This window comes from Lissotriton helveticus, chromosome 2_1 (genome assembly GCF_964261635.1).
Source record: "Lissotriton helveticus chromosome 2_1, aLisHel1.1, whole genome shotgun sequence".
Taxonomy (NCBI): domain Eukaryota; kingdom Metazoa; phylum Chordata; class Amphibia; order Caudata; family Salamandridae; genus Lissotriton; species Lissotriton helveticus.
The window spans coordinates 1,253,329,009-1,253,355,885 of record NC_136059.1 but is presented as its reverse complement, the minus strand read 5'-3'; the positions used below and the strand labels follow the sequence as shown (position 1 = coordinate 1,253,355,885).

At 45.1% G+C, this 26,877-nt stretch overlaps 1 protein-coding gene across 2 annotated transcripts in view; it reads right to left on the bottom strand.

The window, feature by feature from the left end:
* LOC144818609 (alcohol dehydrogenase 1-like) overlaps positions 1-26,877 on the bottom strand; it is a 293,232-nt gene that overhangs the window by 183,288 nt on the left and 83,067 nt on the right. For both annotated transcript variants that reach the window (XM_078676205.1, XM_078676206.1), the window contains 2 exons: positions 19,739-19,840; positions 12,360-12,501 (listed from right to left, as the gene is read on the bottom strand). In XM_078676205.1, coding sequence (XP_078532331.1) covers positions 12,360-12,501; positions 19,739-19,840 — 244 coding nt within the window. The remainder of the gene's footprint in view (positions 1-12,359; positions 12,502-19,738; positions 19,841-26,877) is intronic.

The window sequence follows — 26,877 nt, the reverse complement described above, 5'->3', positions numbered from 1 at the left end:
CCACCAGGTGTCACTCCAGGCGTCGGGGTTTGGGCCCATGATGAGTACTTCTGTTTTGTTGGTGTTTAGTTGTAGGCAGCTGTTTTTCATCCATTTGGCGACGGCTTCCATGCCTTCTCGAAAGTTGCGTCTGGAGGTGTTGGGCTCGTTGGATAGGGAGAGGATGAGCTGGGTGTCGTCTGCATATGACACGATGTTGAGTCCGTAGGTTCTGACGATGGGGGCAAGTGGAGCCATGTAGACGTTGAAGAGCGTCGGGCTGAGGGAGGAGCCCTGGGGGACTCCGCAGGTGATAGGTGTGGGGTCCGAGAGGAAAGGGGGGAGTCTGACCCGCTGCGTCCTGCTGGAGAGGAAGGAGCAGATCCAGTCGAGGGCCTTGTCCTGGATTCCTGCATCGTAGAGTCTGCGTATTAGGGTGCGGTGGGAGACTGTGTCGAACGCCGCTGATAGGTCGAGGAGGATGAGGGCTACTGTTTCTCCTTTGTCCAGTAAGGTGCGGATGTCGTCTGTTGCGTCGAGGAGGGTGGTTTCCGTACTGTGGTTTTTTCTGAAGCCGGATTGGGAGGAGTCGAGGATGTTGTGTTCTTCAATGAATGTGGCGAGTTGGCTGTTGATGGCTTTCTCGATGACTTTCGCTGGGAACGGGAGCAGGGAGATGGGTCTGTAGTTTTTGAGGTCGGTGGGGTCCGCTGAGGGTTTCTTTAGGAGGGGGTTGACCTCGGCGTGTTTCCAGTCGTCGGGGAATGAGGCGGTCGCCAGGTGCGGTTGATGGTTTGGCGGAGCATGGGTGCGATGGTGTTGGCGGCTCTGTTGAAGATGTGGTGGGGGCAGGGGTCCGTGGGGGCCCCTGAGTGGATTGACTTCATTGTCTTCAGTGTGTCTTCGGTGGTGAGTGCTGTCCAGTCATCAATCGCTGGTTTCCGGGTGTCGGGGGTGGTTGGTGAGGGTTCAGTGTGTTGGTTGTCTTCGTCGAAGTTGTCGTAGATGCTCTTGATTTTGTGGTGGAAAAAGATGCTGAGTTTGTCGCAGAGGTCTTGTGAGGGAGGGATGTCGGTAGACTCGCTGGTGGGTTGGGCGAACTCCTGGATGATGCTGAAGAGTTCTTTGCAGTTGTGTGCGTGGGTGGAGATTTGGGGAGGCCCACAATTGCTCTCAAAAATTTATTCTGGGCCTGTGCTAACTGAAACGCTCCCCAAATTTCTGCCCCGTACAGGATTGCGGGGATAATTTTCGTAGTGTACATTTTGACAACAGGAACAATGGGTTTAGTAATTGATAGGCTATGTTCCTTTAACAAGGCGCCAGCTAGCTGTGAGTGTTTCAACACCAATAATTTCAACTGTGGGGACCAACTCAATCTATCACCAAAGGTGACTCCCAGGTAGGTGAAGACATTAGTCTGCTCCAAGAGTTTCCCGCTCATGAAAACTCTTGAAGTTACCAGCCTTGCCCCATGAAGAACCATAAACTTGGTCTTCTCAATGTTAACTACCAGTTCATGGTCGCAGCAGAATTCCTCAAAACGAGACAGTGCCAATTGAAGCCCCTGTCTCGTCTTGGATAAAATCAGCGTATCGTCTGCGAACATGAGCAGGGGGACTCTTTGGCCTGCTAGCATAGGTGCATCCATTAGTTGATTGTCAAAATACCGCACAACCCCATTAATAAAAAGTGAAAACAGCGTGGGGGCCAGCACGCAGCCTTGCCGGACACCCTTTCCTACTGCAAATCTATCTGTGACCTCCCCTGGCTTTCCCCAGTGGACCTGTGCATAGTTAGACCTATGGAGCCTAACCACCAGAGAAACCAGATCATTAGGCACCCCCAAAGTCGTCAGGACAGCCCACAGTTTGGATCGTGGAACTAGGTCAAACGCAGATTTTAAGCCCACGAATGCAGCAAAAATCATGCCCTTACCTAGCAAAACCTCCTTCCAGTAAAGCATGACGAATCTGAAGGCTTGATCCAGTGTCCCCATATGGGCTCGAAACCCGGCCTGTAGTGGGGTAAGGATGCACTCATCATCCATCCAAGACTGGATCCTACCCAATTTTCTTTATTGACCGAGGATGGATCGTTTATTGTCAACAGAATCGTTAGAGTGCAGAGTACCAAGGGATTTGGCTTTAACTTGTGAGGTGCTGTTGGGGTGTGAATGTTAACATAGCTTTCCAAAACATTGTTGACGTTTTTTAGAAGGGTATTGAGATGAGTTCAAGCATTAGGTGTTCTACAGAGAAGTGTAAAAGGGTATGGGTGGTTTGCATGAGATTATTTGTGATGTTGGAAAGGCAAGGTTGAGGATGTGGCCTTTGGTGTATGTTGGTTGTCTGACATGCTGTACCACACTGAATGTCTCTATGGAGGTTGATCAGGGTATCTCTTATTTTTTATGTTGTCTGGGAGACAGACGTCACGCAACAGGGTGGTGTGGGCATGTCTAGTGGACAAGGTGGTAAGGAGATTTGAGAATTCATTAAGTCCTTGTTCAGCTCAGGAAGCCTATAGAGCAGATGGAAAATGGTGGTCTGAGTTGCAAAGAGAGGGAAATTACATCAACAGCTCCAGTGAACTGAGTGTTACCTGCTTGCATAGGGTGTAGGAGCAGGAGGACTAATGGAAGACAGTGAGGCCTCCTTTTTTAGGAGTGTGGTCCTCGTGTTGGAAGCTGTCGCCTGTGGGAAGGATGTGTGAAGATGTGGGAGTAAACCATGTTTCTATGATAAAGAGGGCACCAGGCTTATGATAGGTGATGAGATCTGAAATGTCTGGTGCATGCAGCCCTAGTTTGAGTGCATTGTTCAGCTCAATGCCTATGTGTCTCCTACAGCTGCAGTCAACAAGGGGGTACCGCAGGGCTCTATTCTGAGTCCTACGTTATTCAATCTACATGTGGCCCCCTTGGCCTCAATCATCAGGAACTGCGGGTTCGAAACCATATCCTACGCTGATGATACACAGCTGATAGTGCACATAGAGAAAGATCCTGCCGAGACGAAAGCTAAGTTTTCAAAGTGCATGATCAAGATAGCAGATTGGATGAAGGGGAACTTTTTACAACTGAACTCTTCAAAAACAGAGATACTCCTCTTTGGCAAGGCTGTGGACCTGTGGTCCTCAGACTGGTGGCCTCCAGAGTTGGGAGAGGCCCCCTCTCCAAAAAGATGGGTGAAGAATCTGGGAATAAAGATTGATAATTAGCTCTCTATGGAGGAGCAGGTGAAGACGCTTGCAGGCTCCTGTTTTGGGACCATGCGGATGTTGAGAAAGATCTTCTCATGGATCCCGCTCAGTGCCAGGAAGACCCCGATTCAGGCGCTTTTAATCAGTCACCTTGATTACGGCAACTCCCTATTGGTGGGAATTAGGAAGGACCTTTTATCCAAATTACAGGTTGTGCAAATTACAGCTGCATGTCTTGCCCTGGATAAACCAGCTCGTACCCCCTCCGCGCCCCTCCTACGCCAATTACATTGGCTTCCAGTCAAGAAACGGGCCACCTTTAAAATGCTGTGCCTGGTCTTCAGGTCCCTGCACAGACTGGGACCAGTCTGACTAATCAACTTAAATAGTACCATCCTGCAATTCAGCTCAGATCCAGCAATCATAAGCTGCTGTGCTGCCAGAGAAACAGGAAGCAAAAATGGGAGGTCCTGCCTTCTCCTGTTTGGCCCCCAAACTCTGGAACGACCTCCCTGAACACATCCGGAAATGCCAGAATCTGTCCCTGTTAGACCTGGCACCTTGGCGTGAATCTCCCTTCCACTTTTTGCTGATGTGCCTCAGATGTTTTGCTGGTGTTCGATGCTCAGGGCACTGTGCCACGGCCGATCCGTGCCGCAGTGCAAGTGCTCCCAATGTAAAGTGTATGTGTAATTGATTTCCACGATTGGCTTATTTGGTTTACTGTCAGTCCCCAGTAAAGTGCACGAGGAGGGCCGGGGCTTGTAGATACAAATACTGCTGGTGGGCCTGCAGCGCTGGTTGCGCCACCCACAGAAGCGGCTTCATACGATATGTCTCGGGTCCGCTATTGCAGACCCCGCGTACAGTCTCGTACTGTCACGCGGACTGCGCACGTGCCCACACTTGCCAGTCCCTGAACCTTCCCTAACCTTCATATCAGTCACCTCTATGGTAGGCCTACGGGCAGGGTGCATTGTAAGCGTAAGGTAGGACAAGCCTAGAGTGTGGCATGTCCTAGTAGTGAATTACCGCCCTTTTCGTGCTTCACTATTGAAGGGCTACCGGTTTTCTTAGGCCAAGATGAGCTGTCGGAACTATTACACGCTATAGTCCTGGCAGGCTCAGGGAACACAGTAGCACGTCAAGTTTAGTATGCCTGAACTCAGAATAATAAAATACTTCCTTTAGTAAGGTTTATTTTAATATCCCTTGTTTGCAAATGCTACTTTTAGAAAGCTAGCCTTTGCTGGCCTAACTGTTTCAGCCCGCCTCTGCCAGGATGTGTATCTGCTGTCTGGGTTTGCGTGAGTGACAGGGCTGGGAGATTCCCGGGGACAGTCGGGGTTCCAGGTGGTGAATAGGGTGCTTACTCCAGGATGGGTGGGTGGAGTAGTCCTTGACTCTGAATAGGGTGGTGCTCCACCACCACAATGCTGGCTCCACCTCCTGTGGAGCGTCTGATGTCTCTGCCCTGCACCCTGAAAGAAGACGGCAGCGTCCTGTCAACAGAGTACTCCAAAACCGGGTTGAACTAGGCTCAGGCCCCCTGGCCTGGAAAGACAAAAGAAACGCAGTATAAATATAGGAGCTCCGCTCCTTACAAATCAGATCCAGTTTGGACCACGACGAACCTCAGCCTGACTAAAAGGACCAAGAGAAGCTGAAGGACGGAAACCAGTCTATATCCTGTAAGACTGGCCTGCAGTGGTGCCTTGCTGAGAACAGAGAGGAAAGGACCAGAGAGGACTTTGTAGACTTGTGCCTGAAACGATCTCCAAGGGCTTGATCGAGAGCTTGCCCCCTGAACGGAACGCCAGGACCATTGGGTTCTATTCTGCTTGTGCCCGTCTGCTGTTGGGCCTTAGTTCTTATTCCCTCGCCAGAGTTGTGACTCGGGTGCCTTCGCCCCCTCCCAGGTCGCCCCGCCGCAGAGAGCCCCGCTCATCCCTGAGCCGCTCTTCGCTTCAGTGCCGGGCCGCCCGCTCTCGTCACCTCGCCGCTAACGGAGCGCGTTGGGTGCCGCTCATCCTCTCCCGCCGGAATCTGCACGGAGCGCATTCCATAGCCTCGGATGGTCCGTATGTCGTAACATACCCGACTGTCTCGCTTTGCCCTCCTGCATACCAAGGCTCGTGCCGCACCTCAAGAAAGGCCTCCTCGTACAGTGGTACCGGAAGCCTGGTGCTGCACCCGCCTGCCATAGAACGCGACGCCCCTCACAGATCCACGAGTATGACCCGGCGTGCTAAGAAGTAGTACGTCCCGCAGGCCTGAACGGCGCCTCGCCCCGTGAGCTGCATCAACCCCGGATCGCCGCAACCCTCAACAGTCCTGCTCCCCCGCCTCGCTCTTCGAGGGGGACCGAGCCAGAGAGATCCTCTGGAGAACCGTTGGCCTCGTCCTGGGTCCTCCCTCACCAGCAGCAGCGCCTGAAACGCCTCGGACTTCCACAGGCAAGGTACACTTGAACTCCGTCTCGAGTTCATATCGGATCCAGGGTCCTCAACGTTCTTATTTCCCTGTCATCGTACCTTGCTGAAAAATGAACATTTAAAGACTAATCTTGCCTATTGTAATCTGGTGGCCTCAAGTCGCTAAATGTTATTTGGTCTTGTGATAATCCTGCTGGAATCTATCTTTTATATAAAGTATACGTATTTTTGATACAACCATACGACTGGTGTCCATTTGTGGTGGGTCAGTGAGTTTACTGTGTGTGATCATAAATGCTTAACTTACTATCGCCCTGAGGATTAGCCTTGTCTGCTCGCGCCACACTACCTAGAGGGTGAGCAGGGGTTATTCGAAGGAGTAGTTCCCTTGCCCTGACTGGAAATGAGGGTCCCTGCTTGTCACAAGTGCATACCTGTGCCAACCAGAGACCTCCGGTTCCAACAGTCCCTATTCAAAAAAGGGCTTAAAACCTGGCTATTCTAATCTGCCCATTAATGACTGCTTGTCTTTCTCAGGCGCCCAGAGATCCCCTTGGGGATGATTTGTGCGTATTATAAATTACCCAAAGTAAAATTGGGCCCATAACCCCACAATACTGCACTTGCTACACTATTGATAGGGACACTCTTCAGAGAGGCACGTTCTCCTGATCTTTGCAGCCATGACCCAGTGTTCGCAAGCCTAGGGGAGGATGGGCCTCTCCTGTCCCTCACTGCTCTGGATCGTGACTGTGTGGCCCATGGGAGAGAGGCCAATGAAGTAACAATGGGGCCATAAATCCTGAAGTAAGCAAAGTAAATTGCCCACCCATCCACTTGCTTGCCAGAGAAACCAGCAGTAATTTGGGTGCGTTGGTGGTCCCTAACATCCCTGAACCAAGTGTTCCAGTAAATCTTCTGAACTATTAACATCTCTACACTCCATGAGGGTCCGCCTCATGTGCTTTGCAGCCATGGTCCAGAGTTTCATAGTCCATGGTAGGGAGCCATCTTTCCTGGGTCTCCCAGTGCTGGACTCAGGCCGTTAGACCCAGGGGAGGGAGGGCCTCCGCTCTAAAACATGGTTGTAAGGCCCCTTGAAGAGGTGCAAGGAGCATAGCAATGGTGCTATGGGACCTAATGCAAAGTAAATGTGCTTTTCCACTGCCACCTGCTGTTGCACAGAAAGATACAGCCTTAATTTAGGTGCATTGCGAACCTAATATACCGGAGGCCTGATGCTACTGTACCTGCTGCACTAATAATGACTATGTCCCTGACATAGGCTCATGCATATAGCCAAGGTACAGAAGGTGCAGTGGCACCAAGCCCCAAGGTTATAAGGTGCTCAATGCACTCAAATTCTCCCTGTATTTTACTGTGCAGCCAGAGGACGAGGGTGCAGGGTGTTTTTACTTTGTACCCCATCCATTGTCTGCCCATTAAATTACAGCCAGAATTTGTGTGCATGGGTGCCTAATAACTAAGGAGCTAATGGAGATGCCCCTGATATGGGCCCACGCACATAGATATGTCATTGTGCTATGAGGTCTCATTTGCCTGGGGCTCATAGTCATGGCCTACCACTGCAAGAACCCAGGTGAGAGGATGTTCTCTCCTTGGCGTCATAGCCAAAGTCTACTGCAGCAAGACCCACGGAGGAGGTCCCCACTCCCCTGTGCCTCACAACTATGGCGTAGTGCTGAGAGGCTTAGAGGTTGAGAGACCCCTTCACTGGGATTGCAGCTATGAACCAGTGCTGCAAGGCACAGAGGTGGGAGTCCTTCATCCAGGAGCTAAAGATGCAAAGCCCATAGAAGGGTTGTCCTATCCCTTGGACCTTGCAGCTATGGTGTAGTGATGCGTGACCATGGATACCGGGCCCCACCTCCCTCCGCCTCGCAGCCATGATCTATCACTGCAAGGCCCAAAGGAGGGGATTCTGTAACCTGGGTGTCTTAGCAAAAATGTAGTGCTGTGAGACTAGAGCCAATTTTGAGGGACAGTGGAGGGGGGCCTCCTCCTCTGGGCCGCACAGCCATTGTCTAGCGCTATGAGGCCCAGGGGAGCAGGCCCCTGTACTGGACCTTGCAGCCATGGGCTACCATTCCGAGGCATAGGGGAAGAGTCTCCCTTTCCCTGGGTGCCACAGCTAGATCTCAGTGCTGTCATATCCAAACAGAGGCTAGGGGAGGAGTACCATGGTTTAGTGCTGTGAGGCACAGAGGAGAAGGATTCCCTCCCTTTGCACCAATGGTCTAATTTTTCAAGGCCCAGAGGAGGGTGCCCCCCAGGGGATGAGATCCTTTCCCTGAGCCCCCAGCTATAACCCAGCACTGACTGGCCCAAGACCCAACCATAGTATAGCGCTGCAAGGCCAAACCTTTCTTTAAAAGAAGAAGCCAAGCAAGAGGACTTCATTTCCCATCATCCCTCTGCACAGTAATTTACATCACTGGCTTCCTGCCCCGTACTCTGTGCTCCTCTCAAGACCTATTTAATGGGGAGTGCAGTGTGGACGTGCAGGGAAAGCCCAGCTAAACCTGGACCGCGCCCAGCACCAGGAACCCTGGTTCTTGCACGCTGCACTGCTGCCATACCATGCCACAGAACAAGGAAGGAGCCTTAACTTGCCACTCCTGCAAGTTCATGCACTCTCCCACAGCGTACACCCCCAACAGCACACAGCACTCCACTCGCTCAGACAAAACACCAGCCAAAAACACACTTGCATTAATGCTCCTCAACACCTGCTTGCTCACCAAACATGCCACGTAGATATGGGATCTACTGCACGCCTATGCTCCAGACCTGCCCTTTCTAGCAGAAACATAGCAAAACCCAACCTCAGTACGAGACATTCACTACCGCCATCCTCGCTGGCAACAAGATCATTAGGCAAGACCTCAAAATACAAGCCCAGATATCGAGTCACCATCATATTCAAAGATACCATCAGCTACCCCACCTACACAGACGCCCCCACCAGCTACATGAAACACCCCACGTTCAAGATACAAGTCACAGCCAACTTCTCCCTGGGCGGAACCCTCATATACAGCCCACCTGGACTTCGAAAACATTTTGCCAGCGACAACAGACTTCATCGCAACCCCTCACAATCAAAGCCAGCACCTTCATCCTCCTCGGAGACCTTAACTTTCACCAAGAAGACCGCACCAACCCAAACTCTACGCTTCTTCTAAAAACCTCACAAACCTTGGCCTCACCCAGCAAGTTACCAAACCCACTCACACCGCCGGACACCTCAGTTAGTGACATCACAGTCGACAAGCCAGCAATTATGACCTGGACAAACCACGTCTTCATCAGTTTCAGAATACCAATTTTGCATCATCAGATCTACCACCACAGGAATCACCCGCCGGAGCTGGAAAAGCATCTTAGAAGAGGAGTGGACTTCCACCCACATCTGAGCAACAGCTCAAGCATACCATGCCCCTTGACTGCCCTTAAGCGCAATCCAGATGCAAGAGCCCAACCAAAGGCCAGCAAGTACACAAAGGAACTCATGCTAACAACCCCACTGCAAGCAGTTGGAGCTCAAATGGGGAACAAGTCAAGACACTTCAAATAAAGACATCTTCAAATCGGCTCTAAGACACTACAACCAGCAGATACACAACACCAAGCAAACACTTGCAGATGGCATTGACACCAGCACTAACAGCAGCAAGGAAATCTTCACCATCATCAAAGACTTCACCACGCCTCCTGCTGCCTCCTGCCACCTCCAGCTATATCTCCCCCTCACAAGACCTTTGCAACAAGCTTCTTCTATAAAGATATCATGTCCATATACAGCAACTTCAGCCCTCAACCAAACCCTTTTACCATGGCAACTCAATTTCCCATACCAGCAGATGAACAAAACCTGGCCTTATGGCCTGCCATCACCACTTTTGAAATCGCTACTACCATGAAGAACATCCACTCGGGGTTTCCATCTCACCCTTGCCCTCACTACCCCTTCACCAAAGAACTCCTACCAATTGGTAAAGCACTAACACCTATATCAATGCCTCAAATGACTTGGCCTCATTCCTGGACACCTAAACATTCCACCGTCATGTCCCTGCTCAAAATACCATCTGCTGATCCACCCACGCTTTCTAGATACAGACCCATCTCCCTCGTACCATACCTGGCAAAGGTCTTAGAGAAACAAATCAACCGACCAGCTTAGCAAGCACCAGCGTATTGATTCCAGGCAGTGTGTATTCAGGCCCAACCACAGTATAGAAACAGTACTCATTGCCACTACAGATGATATCTGCATGGACCTTGACAGAGGAGAAACGGCAGCCCTTATTCTCCTAGACCTCTCTGCAGCATTTGACACAGTCTCACATCCCATTCATCTCTTGCTTGAGATTGGCATCCATGGACCCACTCTACACTTCTTTGCCACGTGAGTACCCATTCTTCTATTCACTTTTCAATTGTTGCCTCCTGTTTCTTTCTTGTTGCAATTTTAGGAAGTATTTGGTGGGGGCACTTAGAGTCACCACCTGAACCCTCTGCTGGAGCTAGGCTAATAATGGAAGTGTTTAAGGAGCAAGTCTGAATTGTGTGCAGTGCATCTCGTGTCCAGGGATGTGTTTTTTGACCGTGCAGGCAGTGGCCTCTCACTAAGGTCAGTTGATGTAATTTTTGTCAAATCACACTCTCAAGCCTTAAGGTTTATTTCTCCTCAAGAATTCTCCAACAACTGGAGGTTGAGTCCTGAGGACTATAACATGTAAATGGATGCAGTTATTAATTTTCAAGGGCTTTAATCAGATATATGTGAATTTGAGAAAAACACGCTTTCACAAAACCCTATTTGGCTGGTGATCCAGATGTCCTAACTGGTTGTGGTGCTTAATCTTTCTACCCACTACTATAAATAAAGTAGTGTAGAGCAAATTTGCTCATCCTTTACAAGTCAGAGAGAAGAACCACGTACAGATGAAGACTCACCCTTCTCGGTTACGTCATGTCCGAACGTCGCATTATGTCCCAACACCAACCCGGGACCTAAGGCGTTAACGAAAACACCTTCCTCCTCTTCACAGGAAACAGAGGAGAAAGACGGGGAAACCAACCAATGGCGAGAGAGGAACTGGCCTGACAAGGCGGGACAACACACACTAAGGGAGGAGAGGCTGGAGGACGAGGCGAGGACGAGGCGCGCAGCTAATACTTTAAGTTGACAATATAGGCCTTTAATTCTTCATTCTGCATAAATGCTGATTTTTATTTTCTGCTAACATGACATTTCTTGCATGTATTCACACGAATTGATAGTTGTAGAATAGATACATTACTGTACTAGAGATAGAGAAAAAGCCTGGGAAGAAGACCTTGATGAAAGAACAGGGAGGTTCAGAGCGTGAACTGAAAGACCTATGCAGAAATGTTTCAACCCGACAGGTGCATTAAAAGACAATGTCACTCCCATGTTTGGTGTGGGATATTTGAAAATAGTTGTGGTCTACAATGTGAGAAGTGGAGAAAGACAATAGAACCCTGATGATTTGTGCAAAGGGGTGAAACCAAAAAAAGACTCTTATGGGTTATAACTTAGTGTTCGGATGCTTTCCAGATTCCTTTCAGATTCTTCCTAGCTCATTTTTCAGAGTCTGTTTACATCCATTGAAGATCCCTTTGAGAGATTTAGACCTCTATGCTTTCCTGGATTCTTTGCTGAATGTGGCTTAAGGTAACTCTTATTTGCATGACCCAAGATTACTCTTGGCCGAGCTTCTGAAATTGTGATACATTTCCTATTTATTTTTATTCACCCAGTTCTTATTTCCATCATGGAAATGTCTGATTTCTGAGATTCTTTAGATTTCTAGAACCATCATTAGAACTTCAACTCTATTTTAGGGGATTTAGATGTACCCATGTATAAACAACAAAATTTGTGACTCTTGTCTGAGCATCAGATACCCCTTTTGATCCTCTGTAATGCTGTGACCAAATTGCTTGTTTGTCTAATATTGATCTGCCTCAATTTCTTCCAAAGTTTGGTCCTGCCTGTTATTCTGTACCTTTATAGCATGTTGTCAAGAGTTGTGTATCTTAACTTGGTTTTGAATTTGTAATAGACCTTCTTAACCTTAGCTACAGATTCCTGGTCCTCATTGTGTAGCAAAATGGGTTTCACTGTTAAATGACAATGATTGATGAAATTCTAACTCTCCTCATCCCTCAGTGCAGATAAGAAAGGTTCATCGGATGAAGATATATGGTAAGAGAGTGGGTCGAGAAAAGGCAGTATCAAAACAAAACGCCCTAATTTGTAGAAATGAGTGGTAATATTGCCAGTATTCATTTAAAATTTCTTGGACTTCTGGAAACAGAGTTCATCTTGGAAATGCTTTTGACTGAGCAAGTTCCTATTGACGAAATCACTGCCTTCACTAGCTCACTTTCATATTAAAAAGAAGACTGGTATTGCTGCTGGATGCCATGGAATTTGATGAGAATCGAGATGCAAAAGGAGCACCATGGACAGATTCTCAAACTCTTCTGGTTTTGTTTTATTGATATTTTTACTTAATAGTTGTGACATAGTTTATTTTGTCCTGGTATTAGGTAGAGTATATTATTTTAATGCCAACTTTAAACAGCATTCTTTTAGAATCTTTCATTTGAAATCATATAGAATGTATCAATATAGAAAATATACAAAACACCTGGCAAACTTCAAAAGTTATTTAGTGTCCACACCTGGTTTGAGGCCAACCACTCCTTCGCCCACACTCTCGATAAATCCGGCTCCTTCATGACCCAGGATGACTGGAAATTTGACCAAAGACAGAGTGCCTTTGAGGACATGATCATCTGAGCGGCAGATGCCGCTGGCCACAATCTAAATTCAGAGTAAACAACAGAAGTTGGCTTTGATGTGGTGAATCAAGAACATTGCCAGAGGAAAAAACAAACATGCCTCTGTTTCTCTCCAGTACAGTTTGTCAACAACACAAACTCTCTAATTCGTAAAATAAAATCACATAAAGGTTGCTTTATTTTTCTGCTTGAACAGCTGAATGTCAGTGTGTTGATAGCAAGAATATAATCTGACATAAATATGGTGTGCTAAATATCGTTTAAAAAAACATCACTTCACATTCTGTAGATTATTCACTCCAATGGGGGGGGGATATTTTTGTAAAACTAAATTAGATAATATTTCTGTCAGACTATATTTAGGTTATGATGTTTTTATACAATTTCTATAAGGGTTGGACAACTGCCCGAAGTGACGATCACTTGTTTTCTTTTTTTTCCTATTTTTTTATTTGTCAGAACCAGAAAAGACAGGAGTCCAAATACAATAATACTGTACAATAAACAATCACTTTCATGTATGATTCATTCTCATATCGAAAGGGAAAGGAAAAATAAAAAGAAAGGAGAACAGTTGAAGAATTCATAAAGATGAAATTAATGGGAGAGAAGACCAGAAGAAATAGGGCAGTGAATAATCATAAGAGGGAACACATTACAGTAATTCATTATCACACTGGGCAAAGCCCTCTCCTCCAATTAATGATGGGTTGCCAGATTTCCTTACGGCGTATTGGGGATCTTAACCCTCTGGTGGCATAAATGGCGCTCTCCTGATTGAAAACACCGAGAAGACGAGCTAACCACATTTGAAAGCTCGGTGGATCCAAGTCTTTCCACCGTGCTGCTAGAATTACCCTGAAGATTGAAGAGCCTATAAAAAGCATGGCCTCTTCCTCCCTACTCAGGCTAAGTGTATTATCAGTGCCTATCAGATATAAAGTGGAGGAGTCGGGTAATTTATGGCCAAACACTTCCTCCCAGAATTCGCAGATCATTTTTTTTATAAGTATTAATTGGTCACATTCACTAAACATGTGTATTAGAGTTGCCGGGCCTTTAAGACATCTAGGGCAGAGATCGTTCTCTCTTTTGCCCCAGGCATATCATTTAGCCAGGGTATAGTATAGATTATAAATAGTTTTATAGGTGTGGGCTTTTAAACTAGCTGAATTAAGTAATCGTGATGATAGACAGAGACTCATGTCAATATCTACATTTGGGTTGTCGAGTCTGTCTGCCCAGACAGTTTCTGTATGTTCTAGATCATCTTGTAACTTATCCAACAGTTGGCCATAAACTGTACCTATTCTTGTTGTTTTTTTAGCTATAGTTTCGATAATTTCAATTCTCCCCAAGTTGATGTGAGGGGCCTTATGTTTAAGCATAGTGTGAATCTGTATAAATTTAAAGTAGTTCCCATTTGGAAGGTCAAATTTTTGTAGTAAATCTGTAAAGGTAGAGGCCTGGTTCGCCCCCAAAAGGTCACCAACTGAGGTAATGCCTACGGAATGCCATTTCTTTGAGATAACGTCGTTCCCTTGGGAAAAATGTTAGAATGCCATAAGGGAGAATATCTATCAAGCTTTGGAATATGCATATGCTTCGCTGTTCTTAACCAGATTTTCCAACACTGGTGATAACTTTGAAATTTTTTTTTTGTAATAACTTCTCTCCACTTGCCACAGAAAGAGACCTTTAGCTTTTTCACCTAGGGATAGCTCCTATATAGATGGCAGTGGTGCAGCCTCCAGAATCTCTGAACTAGGATTGGCATAAAGAAGTGGGGCCATCTGTTGGAGAAATGAAGCCCAGAGATAAAACAGAATGTTTGGAACTGCTAGTCCTCCTTTCTTCAGTGGTAATGACAGAAGCTTCAAGGATCTTCTAATTTTACCCTGTTGCCACATAAATTTAGACATAAGATAGTCTAGTATTTTGAGGACCTTCTCTTCAGGAATCACTGGAATAGCTCGAAACAAGTAAAGCACCCTAGGGAGGATATTCATTTTTAAAAAGTTTCCTCTACCGATTATAGATAACTGTAAGCTATTAACCCAGTCTAAGTCTTTCTTTATAATATTTAGTAATGGCTCATAGTTGAGTTGAGAGATTTGTGTGACATCGGGGCTTATACGGACACCTAGATATGAAGCATTATCGCTTTTTCTACGGTCATTGCAAATGATGTTATCCGGGCACAGGATGACTGTTTTCTCTTTATTCAATGAATACCAAGAGCAGAGTCCATACGCTTGAGTTACTGCCTCTATTTCAGACATTGCCTCAAAAGGGTTAGGTGTTAGTACCGCAATGTCATCGGCATAGGCCAGTACTTTAGTTTTATATTGGTTAACCACTATAGGTGTAATTAGTTGGTTCTCTAAAAGTTTCAAAATTAATGGATTTATATAGAGGGCAAATAATATTGGAGAACAGGGACAGCCTTGACGTGTGCCTCTGGATATTCTAATTATACTTGATTCAGAGCCCATTATTTGCAGTTTTGCTGTCGGTTCAATATACATAGCCATTATAGACGTGACACATTTGGGACCGAAATTGTACCGGGTCAGTGCCGCCCATAAGAAATTCCAAGACACCGGGTCAAAGGCCTTCTCGGCATCCAGAAGAATCATCGACATCTGGCCCCCTGTTGCAGACATATCAAACAGGGAGATGACTCTCCGACAATGATCGGTCGTGCCTTTGCCGGGGATGAACCCGTGCTGCCATGGGGAGACCAGATGTTCGATAACCCGGCCGAGCCGGATGGCCATTATTTTAGCGTATAATTTAGAGTCAGAATTGATTAGGGAGATTGGGCGATAAGATGATAGTTGATCTGGAGGTTTGCCCTTTTTTGGAAATATAATTATATTTGTTTCTCTCCATGAGGTAGGTGGAATACCACTCCAATGGATCCCTAAAAATAGATCGTATATAAGTGGACCTAGGGTATGGCGAAGAATTTTATATAGTTCCAGAGGAATTTTATCAGGACCTGCCGCTTTCCCAGAAGCCAGTGAAGACAGGGCAAGCTGGACCTCTAAAAGTGTAATTTCTTTCTCAAGGTCTTCTCTGATATTATCGTCTAAAGTCTTGGTTGCCTCTGGATGTTCGAGAAGATTATTCAAAAACAAGTCTGAGTCTGCCCTGCTAGTTCTGTTATCGTCCTGATAGATGGTCTGGTAGTATTTTTGATCACTTGTTTTCTTAGCAGCATGAAGCTCGGTATTCAATTGTGATCAATAACACCAGCTGTTTCTTTAATCAATTGTACGATTTTGACAGTGGCACAGCGTTCATAGGTTATTCTCCTAATGACATCTGAAGATGTCCAGATATTGTTAGTTATTTTTGATAATAGATAAACAAGAAATGGAAAATGCACATTTTCAAAATCATTCTTTAAATTCAAGAAGATGACCAAAACTTGCTTAAAACTGTTGTGTAATCATATAATTTGATATAGGGAGACCCATTTCATCCCCGTAATTGATAATTTATCATTCAAAGCGGATGCCAATGGGGTGTCTCTGGCTGGTCTGGCAGAATGACAATGTACCATAATTCCAACAATCGTACGGGACTGCGCTGTTGTAAAATGCCCACAAAAATAAAAAATCTTGATTATATGCCTTTGTCAAAGGGTCTGAAAACCAACCTATAAAAAGCATCGGGCCTTTTAGTTTTATCAAGGGGTCAGCATATCAACATATATTAGTCAAAAGGTTACCAATAGCCATAATCAAATGTAAAATGTATACATTTATATTTTGCAATGTTTAACAATAAGGATTGTCACAATATACTTTCAAATGGCATATTTAAAAGAAAAAACATTAAATATGTTAAATTTTTTGAACATTTTCACACCAAAAAAATGCAGCACAGAACCAATCACAAGGAGTGTCTGCACTCCAGCCGAAGAGCATACAGCTCCAGCTCAGAGGGTTTAAAAATGGTAAGCTTTTCTTGGGTCATGAATTCAAGGACCCAAGAGAACTACTGTGTGGTTTGGTTTTTTACTGTTGCTGGCGGACATCTGTGATCCCTGCAACCCTCCACACCATTAAAAAGAAAATCCTTGGTGGCAGCCCTGCCCTTTCTAGGGGTACCACAAAGATCCAAATATATAACTAAAAAGCCCTCACATGGCATTGGGGGGGGGCTCCTTGCTTGGAGCAGACAATAATAAATTAGAGGATATTCCCATTCATTTATTATTCTTTATTGTATTCTATGTGTTATAGGTGTCCCTGTGCTCAGCGGGGGCCCTCATAACATACCCATGGTTTGGTGCCGCAGTGAGAGCCCCAAGGCCCCCATGGCTCCTACCGAGCCCCTAGCCAGCACCCATACTGGGTGCCAAAGGGAGTCTGCCATTATTTCACAGTGGGTACCCTAGAGCCCATTGGGGGCACTAACATGCCTATGGTTGAGGGCCACAATGGGAGGCCTAAGGCCCCGCGGTTCCTGCAGGCTCCCAAGCCAGCATCCATACTGGGTGCAAATGGGAGCCGGCTCTATTCCTTTGCTCCTGCCCACGCAGGAGCAGCATATTTCTCTGCTCTCACTGGGTGGGAACAAGGTTGTGTACCCTGCCCAGGTCAGTGAGAACAGGTAATGATATGTGTATTTCCCACCCGCACGATCTCATGCAGAGAACTCCAGGATGGGGCTGGTGTACGGCTCAGGTATGGGGGCTGCATGCCCCCTCCCTCAAAAATATTGTTTTGCCCCTTAGAGATGGGTCCCCAGGACTTAAAGAGGCACAGGGGCTGTATGCCGCACTCCCCATAACATAATAAGATCCCTGGGGGATGGGGTCCCCGGATCTTTATAGAAGCTCGGGTAGGGGGCCACATGCACCCATCCCCATAATACAATAACCAGCCTCGGTATGGGATCCTCAGGCCTCCTAAAGGCTTGGGGAGGGGGAGCCGCATACCCCCCCCCCGCATAAACGTATTGCTGACTGCCAAGGTCCTGGCCTGCCCCGAAGAGCTTATTGTTGAAAAGAACTGGAGCCAGGCAATTTTGTTTTTGTAATAGGAGCAACGATACAGTTAAAAAAAAAAAAAAAAGTTGGGCCCCTCTCCTCTTTTTTATAATGTCTCAGCCCCAAAGGATGGGGTCCTCGGGTCTTCAAGAAGCATGGGAAGGTGGGGGGGGGTGGGGTGCACCACTCGCCCAGTCTTATTATAAGAGTCCCCAGGGGATGGGGTCACCAAGGACTCACTGTGGTACGGGGAGGGTTCTACATGCCCCTTTCTCTTAAATGATAATGTATTGCCCCCATGGGCCCTACCCCGCCCTGGGGAAAATATTTATAAGAGGCTGGAGACATCCATTTTTTTATGTTATTTTATTTATGTATTTTATTTGGAGCTACTGTTCTGCAGATCCCTCATGGATTCACTAGGGGCCAATAAAACAAAAATACTGTTTTTGGCCTGGGGCTACCTCAGGGAACCGGTTACCAAGCCAAGTGGGGCAGGTCATCCTTATTCTGCCTCCTTCCATCTTTGGTTACATTTATTTGCAGGAAAGAGGACCCATTTCACAAGTCACGAGCTGGCAGCACATCTGCAGCCAATCAGATATCATCTTGGGATGAGTCAGCTCTGGGAATCCTTCCTGGTGTGAAATATCTATATTTTTTATTGTTTAGATCTTTTTATTAGGTTTCATAGTGCAGAGGTTAACAATAGCCACCACTACATCCATTGGCCAGTAGGGAACAATAAATATCTATATTGTTTAAATCATAATTTCTGTGAACTACACCAAATCACAAAAAGCACCCTTTCTGGGCAAAGATCTTACTTTCTGCCAAGGTTGGCATAATTCCATTCAGCCGTTTTGTCTGAAGCGGTGTCTAATATTGTAATGGAAAATTATTGGGGAAAACACATTTTGCGGTCCCCTCATTTTCTCGTGCTCCACTTGATGGATCACCCCAAAACTTTCCAGGAAGGAGCAGAGCTGGAAGAACATTTATTTTGGGAACGTTTTGTGAGGATTTGCCTAACGGCGCCAAAGTTATTAGCAAACCAAAATATGCTTTTCCTATGAAAATGTGGTCCTAACTATAACAACCCAGTTGCACCCTGCATAAAATAGAGCATATTTATATGAAATTTTAGAGTTCTATTTTTTTTCTAAAATCTGTATCTGGTTGATTTGGTGATCAAGGACTCTAAAAATTAATTAATAAAAAGATGCTCTCTATTTAAATTGTTGTTGTGTCTCTTTCTTGTTGTGTGACTTTTGTATTCTGTTTGGTGCTCTTAAATGCTTCACACTAACAGCCTGATTCATCATTCTCCCGTTTTGCGAGCCCCTAATAGCGATTCATAACGAATCGCTATTAAGGACTTGCAAAACGGGATTCATGTAGAAATTGCATAAAGAAATGCGATTCCAACACATTCCTTATTTGCGATTAGCAAATTGCTAATCGCAAATAAGGAATACTCCCCATTCATTCCTATGGGCCAAAAGGCCCATAGTAATGAATGGGGAGTATTCCTTATTTGCGATTAGCAATTTGCTAATCGCAAATTAGATAGCGATTTAACGGACACCCTGTAGCACCCCTTAAATGCAAATTTAAACAGGTGTTGCGCACACACATGTCCAAAGGACAGGTGTTGCGCACACACATGTCCAAAGGACATGTGTGTGTGCAACATGCAACTTAGAAAAATGGTTTTAAAAGCATTTTTCTAAGTTTTCGCTATTTACCACGAGGTTTGACCTCGCGGTAAATAGCGGGCCGAAATTGCGAATTCGCAATTTTTAAATGGATGATGAATTGCATTTAAGGAATCTCAAATAGAGATTCCTTAAATGTAATTCCTCGCAAAATAGCGAAATCGCTATTACCGATTTTTGCATTTGGGATGATGAATCCCAAATGCAAAAATAGCGCTCGCAAAGGGCCAGATTCTGGCCCTTTGCGAGCCGATTTCGGCTTGATGAATCAGGCTGTAAGTTCCTTTATCAAGCCTTTTTGCTCAAAGCCACAGCTACGCAGGATTGACCTTAAGGTTTACAAACGAGCTTGACTGGACCAAGACAGTTTTTGAGAGTGTATTACATGATAAGGCCCCACAGCCATATCATATAATACACCTGAACCCTCACAATGTGCAACTGAGTGCATGGGTGATGGGTATTTGAGTGCATAGACATAATTATAGTCCAAGCCAATCCTATTAGCTCTGCTAATGCTTGTTTAACATGTTTACCTTGATTCGGACTTCATGTGCCTTTGGTGGGGCAACTTCAATCACTTCAATGACAAGAGGTTTCCTAGGCTCCCATGCAACTGCTGCCTTACATTTAATGACCTGTAAAACATCAATTAATACAGATGTGATTTCACTTGTGATTCCGTCAGTATATACATAACAAGAGAGTGTGTGAATGCGTTTATATCCAAGTGACACTATTATGTTTATATCTAATTGACATGATTAAAAGATCATTTTTTCCCAAAGTTTTAGGCAAGTGCGCCCCAGAACAACCTACCCATTCAAACAGGAGGTTATCTATTTGCATGTTAACCTCTGGGGAAGTAAATCGTTTTAGAAGTGCAAAATAATTTTGGGGAACAGCATACGTCTCTTGGCACTCGCTAGAGAAACCAGCTTTGTGAATAAGACCAGTGTGTTATACTGTTTTATGCCTCTAGAACAAAATACATTTGATAAACAGAATGTATTTGCTTTTTTAAATTTAAAATGCAATTGTTATATTTGTATTTTTGAAACACATTATAATAAAGTCAACAAACAAAGCTTTGGTCTCAGCAATTCCATCAATCACTTTGTTGTCTCAGTTCACAGACTCTCAATCAATATTTGTAAAGTGCGTTATTCAGCTATCCTCCACAGATCTATGCGACACCTCTCTCTTGCAAATCTGGATAAGTGTTCTTTAAAATCTATAATAGTATTAATACAACAATATATAGCATGTATGTGAAGCGGATTGCATTTATTTTAACATCGGCTAATGTAAGCCTTCATTTCAAAATGGTTGGTGCTGTCTGCAACCAGTTGTTCAGTATGTAATTCTTTTAACCCTGCACACAGACTGCTCATGCACAAACAACTTTGTAATTTCTGCTTTCAGATGTAATGTCACGTTCAAAATAACAAAGTGATGTCTCTTTACTTTAGAATTCCGTAGCACACGGTTTCTTTGAAAGTTAAAGGTTTCTCACCTATTGGGACCACAGTGGTTTCTCATGAGAACCTTTCCTTGTATAACAAATAGCGACATTTGTATTTAACAAGTTAGGGGTCTGAAGGGCACCAGCTATGGGAACTGGAATATATGAATCTATGGGACAGTGCTGAATAATGTGATTTCATAAACTATATTGTTCTTCCTTTAATCGGACTGGTTAAAACGAAGTGATTCTTGTACAAATGCACTCATGTAGGGTTTTCATTGTATTTTGCAATATAAAAGAAGTCCATTCTTGAGGGTTGTGTGCTCACTCTATCCTGATCTTTAGGAGACAACACTATGTAGCCAATCACGATCTCCTTCGGAAAGCATTCCGATCGATTCGGTTCCGGAATGCTTTCTGAGCGACTCGGATCGGGGGAGTTCACCAGAGCGATTTGGATGCATGCAGAAGCTTCCGGATATAATTCGGTCGGACTCAGATGGACTTCAATGGGAGCCTGTGTTCCGTACATGAACGCAGACTCCCATCAAAGAAAGGGGTAGCTGGGGAAAATCATACACCCTGTGGCAGGCATCATGGGGCATTGTTGGGAAGAGGGTACCCATGGGTACCCCCACGGACCCGATTTGGAGGGCCCCAGGTAAAGGGGGTCTGCTATGGGCCCCCAAAGACAGATTCCAACAGCCATTTTATTTTGGGGAAAACCGAATCGGAACGGCTGTCCGAATCTGTCATCGTAAATCGCTCGGAAACCGTGTCCATAGACCTGTATGAATCGGCTTCGAAAGGCTCGACCAGTCCCAATGCCTTTCAGAACAGATTCGCCCTAACGGCTTCCGGGCATCGTAATCGGTAGTTCGGAACTGTGTACGATTCGGCGGGAAACGAGGGTGCCAAATCAGATTCGGGAAACCCAAATCAGATTCGGAGACCTTCCGAACTGGATCATAATCGACCACCATGTCGTTCTGACCTTTGATTTAGGACTTATTTTATTGGAGATGAACTATACTTTGTTCTGCTATTTTATTCTTTTCACTTTATTTCAGCTACATGCCATCTCTTGATTTAAAATGAATAATTAACACATTATGACCATTTTAAATTTCATTCTGTAATGGATTTAAAATCTTTAATGAACTCAATTGTTTTAATGTATTACTTGTCTAGGTTTCATTGTAAACCGTAAAGTGATTAACTATGTACATTGAAATTTGCACTTTAAACTGACATAGAAATAGGACCATGAAACCTATCCTGACCCTTATCATCCCTGTTCCTCATCCTGTGAGTCAAGAGGTCTGCCCTGATTCCCAGATTAGTCCCTCCCCCTCCCAATTCACTGACCAGTTCCATCACTTCCTGACATTATAGCAATCCCCAAAAGAGGCCTGCCACACTCACCTGGTCTATTCTCTGTTCCTTCATCCCCATGGTGCATGGTGGACAACATTTTCTGACTACACTTGATTTCAGTCATCCGACTTGTCAAACTAGCTTCATGCATTCTCGTGGGCCAAATCAACAAAAACGTTGGGTAAATCTGTCCCTGAAAAGTTACACCTTTGAGCGCAACTATATAACATTTCTAAATTCACAAAGCTTTCTTGGGGTACTTCTGAAAGTTGTGCAACTGGCATACTCCCAGTTGTACATAGGAAAGGTTATGTGAAGTTAGTCCGCTCATGCATTGGCATGAACACCTGTGTCATTGGAAATGGTGTACAATTATTCCTGTCAATGGCTCATTTTTTTTCCCTGCAGAAAATGTTACCCCTTGCGTAGTTCCTCCGTACACTCGTGACAATTTTGGCTGTGTACCCTTATCCTCTGGAAAGAAAATACCTCATAGGCTCGTCAGGAGTAAATCTGCAAACACTGCAAGGCAGTGAAGGAGTCAAAAAGGAGTTAGTGAATTGTCACAAACTGACAATCTTTTGGACAGTCACAATATTTAAAGAATGAATGGGCCCTAAAATCCCTACGCCCCATCCATTGCTTTGGATTTACTCCTGTGTAACATTGGCCTGTTGGGTAATATTACTGAGGGCAGCTTGATTTATGGCTACAACGTCATCTTTTGTGATTTCCTTACAGCAGTAAATCTTGTGATTTACACTCAAAAATTGGATATATAAGGACAAATAACATTGTGTGTGAATTAGGTCATGTGTGTCTAATGTGGTTCCTGACAGTTTCTCACTAAATAGTGGTATGATGGTATACTACGGAATGTGCACTTTGGCTTTGTACACCTTTCACTTAAAAACGATCTTGCAGAACATGTTCATAGGCATGCCTTGGTTTACCAAACATGTTTCCACATCATATGTACTTCAGATCATTAAAGTTGGCTTATCCATGGGAATGCATACTGATGAGCTCCTTGCCACAATAACAGAACTGGCATACTTAAATACTGTTCGCCCTAAGTTGGCAGGGTATGCCCAAACGTGGGTCCCTTGCTCACTTTGCCACTGGAATCAAGCTAGCCTGGCTGATGAGGGGTGTTACCCCGAAACCGCTCCCAGGATGGACTGTTACCGTGAGGCACAGGGTCAAGACTGATCTGCATATAGCTGGGTCTGAACTGGGGAGTCAAAGCGAGCTAAAGAACGATGATGGATTCAAACCAGATCTGTGACTGTGGGCGAATGTCTGAAAAGTTTCAGCGCTCCGCCCATCATTATTATTATTATTATTATTATTATTATTATGCGTTCTTATATAACGCTCGATTACCCGTAGGCATCTCGGCGCTTGCCTTGGGAACCCGTCCTGGCTTTTTCCCCTGTGAGATACCCATACTGGGCATCCCCAAGGTGAAAGCCAGGCATCCCGCCGCGGGAGGGCCGTAGTGGAGATTAAGCAGGCTAATGCCCAGAGCTGCAGAGTGTGAACCCGTGATTCGAGTAGGCACCGAAACGAGAATTATCGAGTCCGTGGATTTTTGGGCTCAAGACCCTGCCGCGTCGGGAATTGAACCCTGGTCCCGGATCTGACCTCTGCTTCAGGTCTGCCTCCTCTAACCAGTGAGCCACACTTCTCCTTGTGTATACTTAAAAACTGTGCCTCATTCTTAAAAACCATTTGTGAATCTGCACCCGCGGGTTTACTACCTTACGCGGGTGCAGATCTATGACCTTGTGGCATTCAGAGAGCTTTTAAGCAAAAAAGATACTGAGTTCCCCGGGGATCAAAAGGAGGTATGGGAAAGTGGAGACAAAACTAAAGTCAGGGAACTGGGTGTTCCCTTGTTGGAACTAAGGGACCTCACACACCCAGAAATCTAGGTGTCATGCTTCATCATTGGTCCCCTGCTCCTCGTCAGACTGGCGCTGCAATGTCTGACGGGCGCCGTAGGCGCTCTTTGTTGGAGATCTTTTGTTCCAGCCAATAGTTTGCGTGCGTGTGAGGGGTCTGGTGGTGGTGTAGTCGTGAAGGGAAAGTGAGGTTTTAAAAGGAGGTGAGTCAGTCCACAAGGGATTTTATTCGGGTGGCTGACTCCCTTATTAAAAGGGGTGGGAGGGGAGAAAGAAACTGTTTAATTGACAGCGGACTGACTCAACCCTCTAAAAGGTCGACATGTTTCATGCCTGTCTGGCAATTCTTCAGGACCTCAATACAGATGTACTACACAGTGAAAAATAAGGTAAAAAGTTAAAAAGATACAACCTCACTGGGTCAATCAGGGAGCAAGCCAACAGGTCCTACTCTAAGGGGGAACCCTACAATATAACCCTGGAGGGCCCCGCAGTCTGTTCCCGTGGGGCTGTTCGAGGAGGTAAATACCTTGGCATCGAACAGCAAAGGTGGAAAGACCTACCCCCCACGCACGGCGCTCCAACCGGTAGCGCGAAACAGCTGGAGAGAGCTTTTCCAGTTAAAACCTAACAACTTGTGCCCTCACCTTGTGTGTGTGTTTTTAGAAACCTGTGCCAGTCCTACCTTTGTAGGCAGAATCCTAGAAACATTTTGTGAATTGATTTTGCTCATGCAACAATACAGGTGTACATATTTGTGCAGGAGTAAAAAACAGAGGAAACAGCAACACACAAGCTAACTTTTTTTTTTATTTGTTCTCGAAACACATTCACCCACATGGCTGACGTTTTTGGGCAAGTTTTCTCTTCTCACCCTTTACGTAATTGTAAGCGGATTACCTCTTGGCTTGGATAGGAAAAAATCTCCAAAAATGTCAAGGATGGGAAAGGGGCAAAAAGGGGCTCGTCAATACACACATACATGTATGTTTTTGGTTGATCACAACCTTCCAGGGCTTTTCCGCTCTTGATCACTCACTTCCACTCGCAGGAGAAGATTTACTCGGGAAACAACCGTTACAACGCATGCATTACAATGCATGCCAATACCCAGTATGTCATTACAACACGAATGGCTTGTTGCAGGAGGTAGAAGATGTTGGATTTATCTCCAACACCTTCCCTACTATTGCACACCCTGAAGTTGGAATAGTAAATTATACTATTCCAACTTTCAGTGCACCCCGACAGCAAGTCTGGGTAAAGATTTGCGTTGTAACAGGATGCGGGGTAATGGCATGCGTTGTAACATCATACAACCGATTTGCTCACATTGAAACCTCTGCATGAGTACTTCAATTTGTAAGTAGAAACCCAACTTTTGTGAATTACAAAATTGGCGTTGCAGTATTAAAAAGGGCTAATTTCTCTGCAAGTCCAGATGTACACGAGCAAATAGCTTTGTGAATCGAGAAAAATATATGCAGGCACAGGGCTAATCAATACGACACATCAAATTCAGACAGTGGCTAAAAAGGGCTGCAGATAGCAGTCAAAAATGGTTGCTGAATGGTGAAAACAGGAAAACCTAACTGGAGGATTGCTATCCAAAGGAATCCTTTTTAGCAACCTTAGAATAAGGGCAGATTGAGGAAAAACAATTTGGGGAGTAAGGAAGAATGAGGTGCTAAACCCATGCCTTGCAGTTTGAATGCAGCTCCTTGATGCCCATTTGTAGCTCACTGTGCTGAATTGTAAGGATTTCAACTTATGAACTGCAAGTAACATAGGAATCTCTGTATTAAAAAAAACAGTACACACCTTATCCATCTACATAAAATGCTAATGTGATCTGCATTGTATAGGATGTGCTTTGCAGAAGGCACATTAACCCCCAATGTTACTTTGAGTCAATTGTGACTAGACAACACAAGAGCTCTTCTACCATTATTACTATCCCCGGAAACTGCTGGGCACACAACCATCTCTGAAGTATGTGCATAAGCTCCTAAGATAGTTTAAAATATAGCCTCTTTGTGATCAATGAAGTAAACTAGAACATGTTTACGACCATCAGACTCTGCTTTTAATGACCGTGATGCTTGTGACTCCACCCCCTTTTCACTGCCATATCTTGACCCTCCAACTTAAGGGTTCCTAGAGTAAATGTTTCCAATTTATGAACTGCGTTGCTACTCAACAAATTCTTACTCAGGTACAAAGGAGGTGCATGGTCTTTGAAGGCCCAAATGAGGTAAGGTTTCCCCTGATGGCTCCAGTAAATTTTTGGCTGTTTCTTGCCATAAACATGTGCTTGGATAAACATTCCCAGCTAAATGTAAAAACGCGCACGGCATGTTAATTCAAGTAATCAATCAGTACAGTTAAAGATGAAGTAACCACTTCTGAGGAAGAAAATTCTACAAAAAAAACCAAAAACGAATTCCTACAGTAAATACAAACAAGCATTTGCAATGCAATAGGTCTCACATTTACGCGAGTTTGAGCTATTGACATTGAAAATGACAATGCCTTTTATTTATGTTTTGGTTTTTAAAACATAAAAGGAATTGTCATTTACAATGCCAATAGCTTAAACTTGGGTAAATGCGAGACGTATTGCATTGCAAATGCTTGCTTTTCACCTTTTCCACCACTGACCACACTCACCACAAAGGGAATTATTTGGTAGTGTTTGTGTACAGAAGCTAACAGAACGCACCATATTCAGTGTTTCTTTTGCAGAGACCTGCCATCTGCCAAGCAGTAGAAAATGTCCATAGAACAGAGTCCTTCTTTGAAGTCCCCTCATTAAATTGGCTTTCTGTATACCCGCAATTATATCCCAGTACGGTTTGTCTACAGTGTTGGCTTCTCACTGATTTCCCTGCCCACTGGAATCTTGGAATAGGTTCGGACTGTC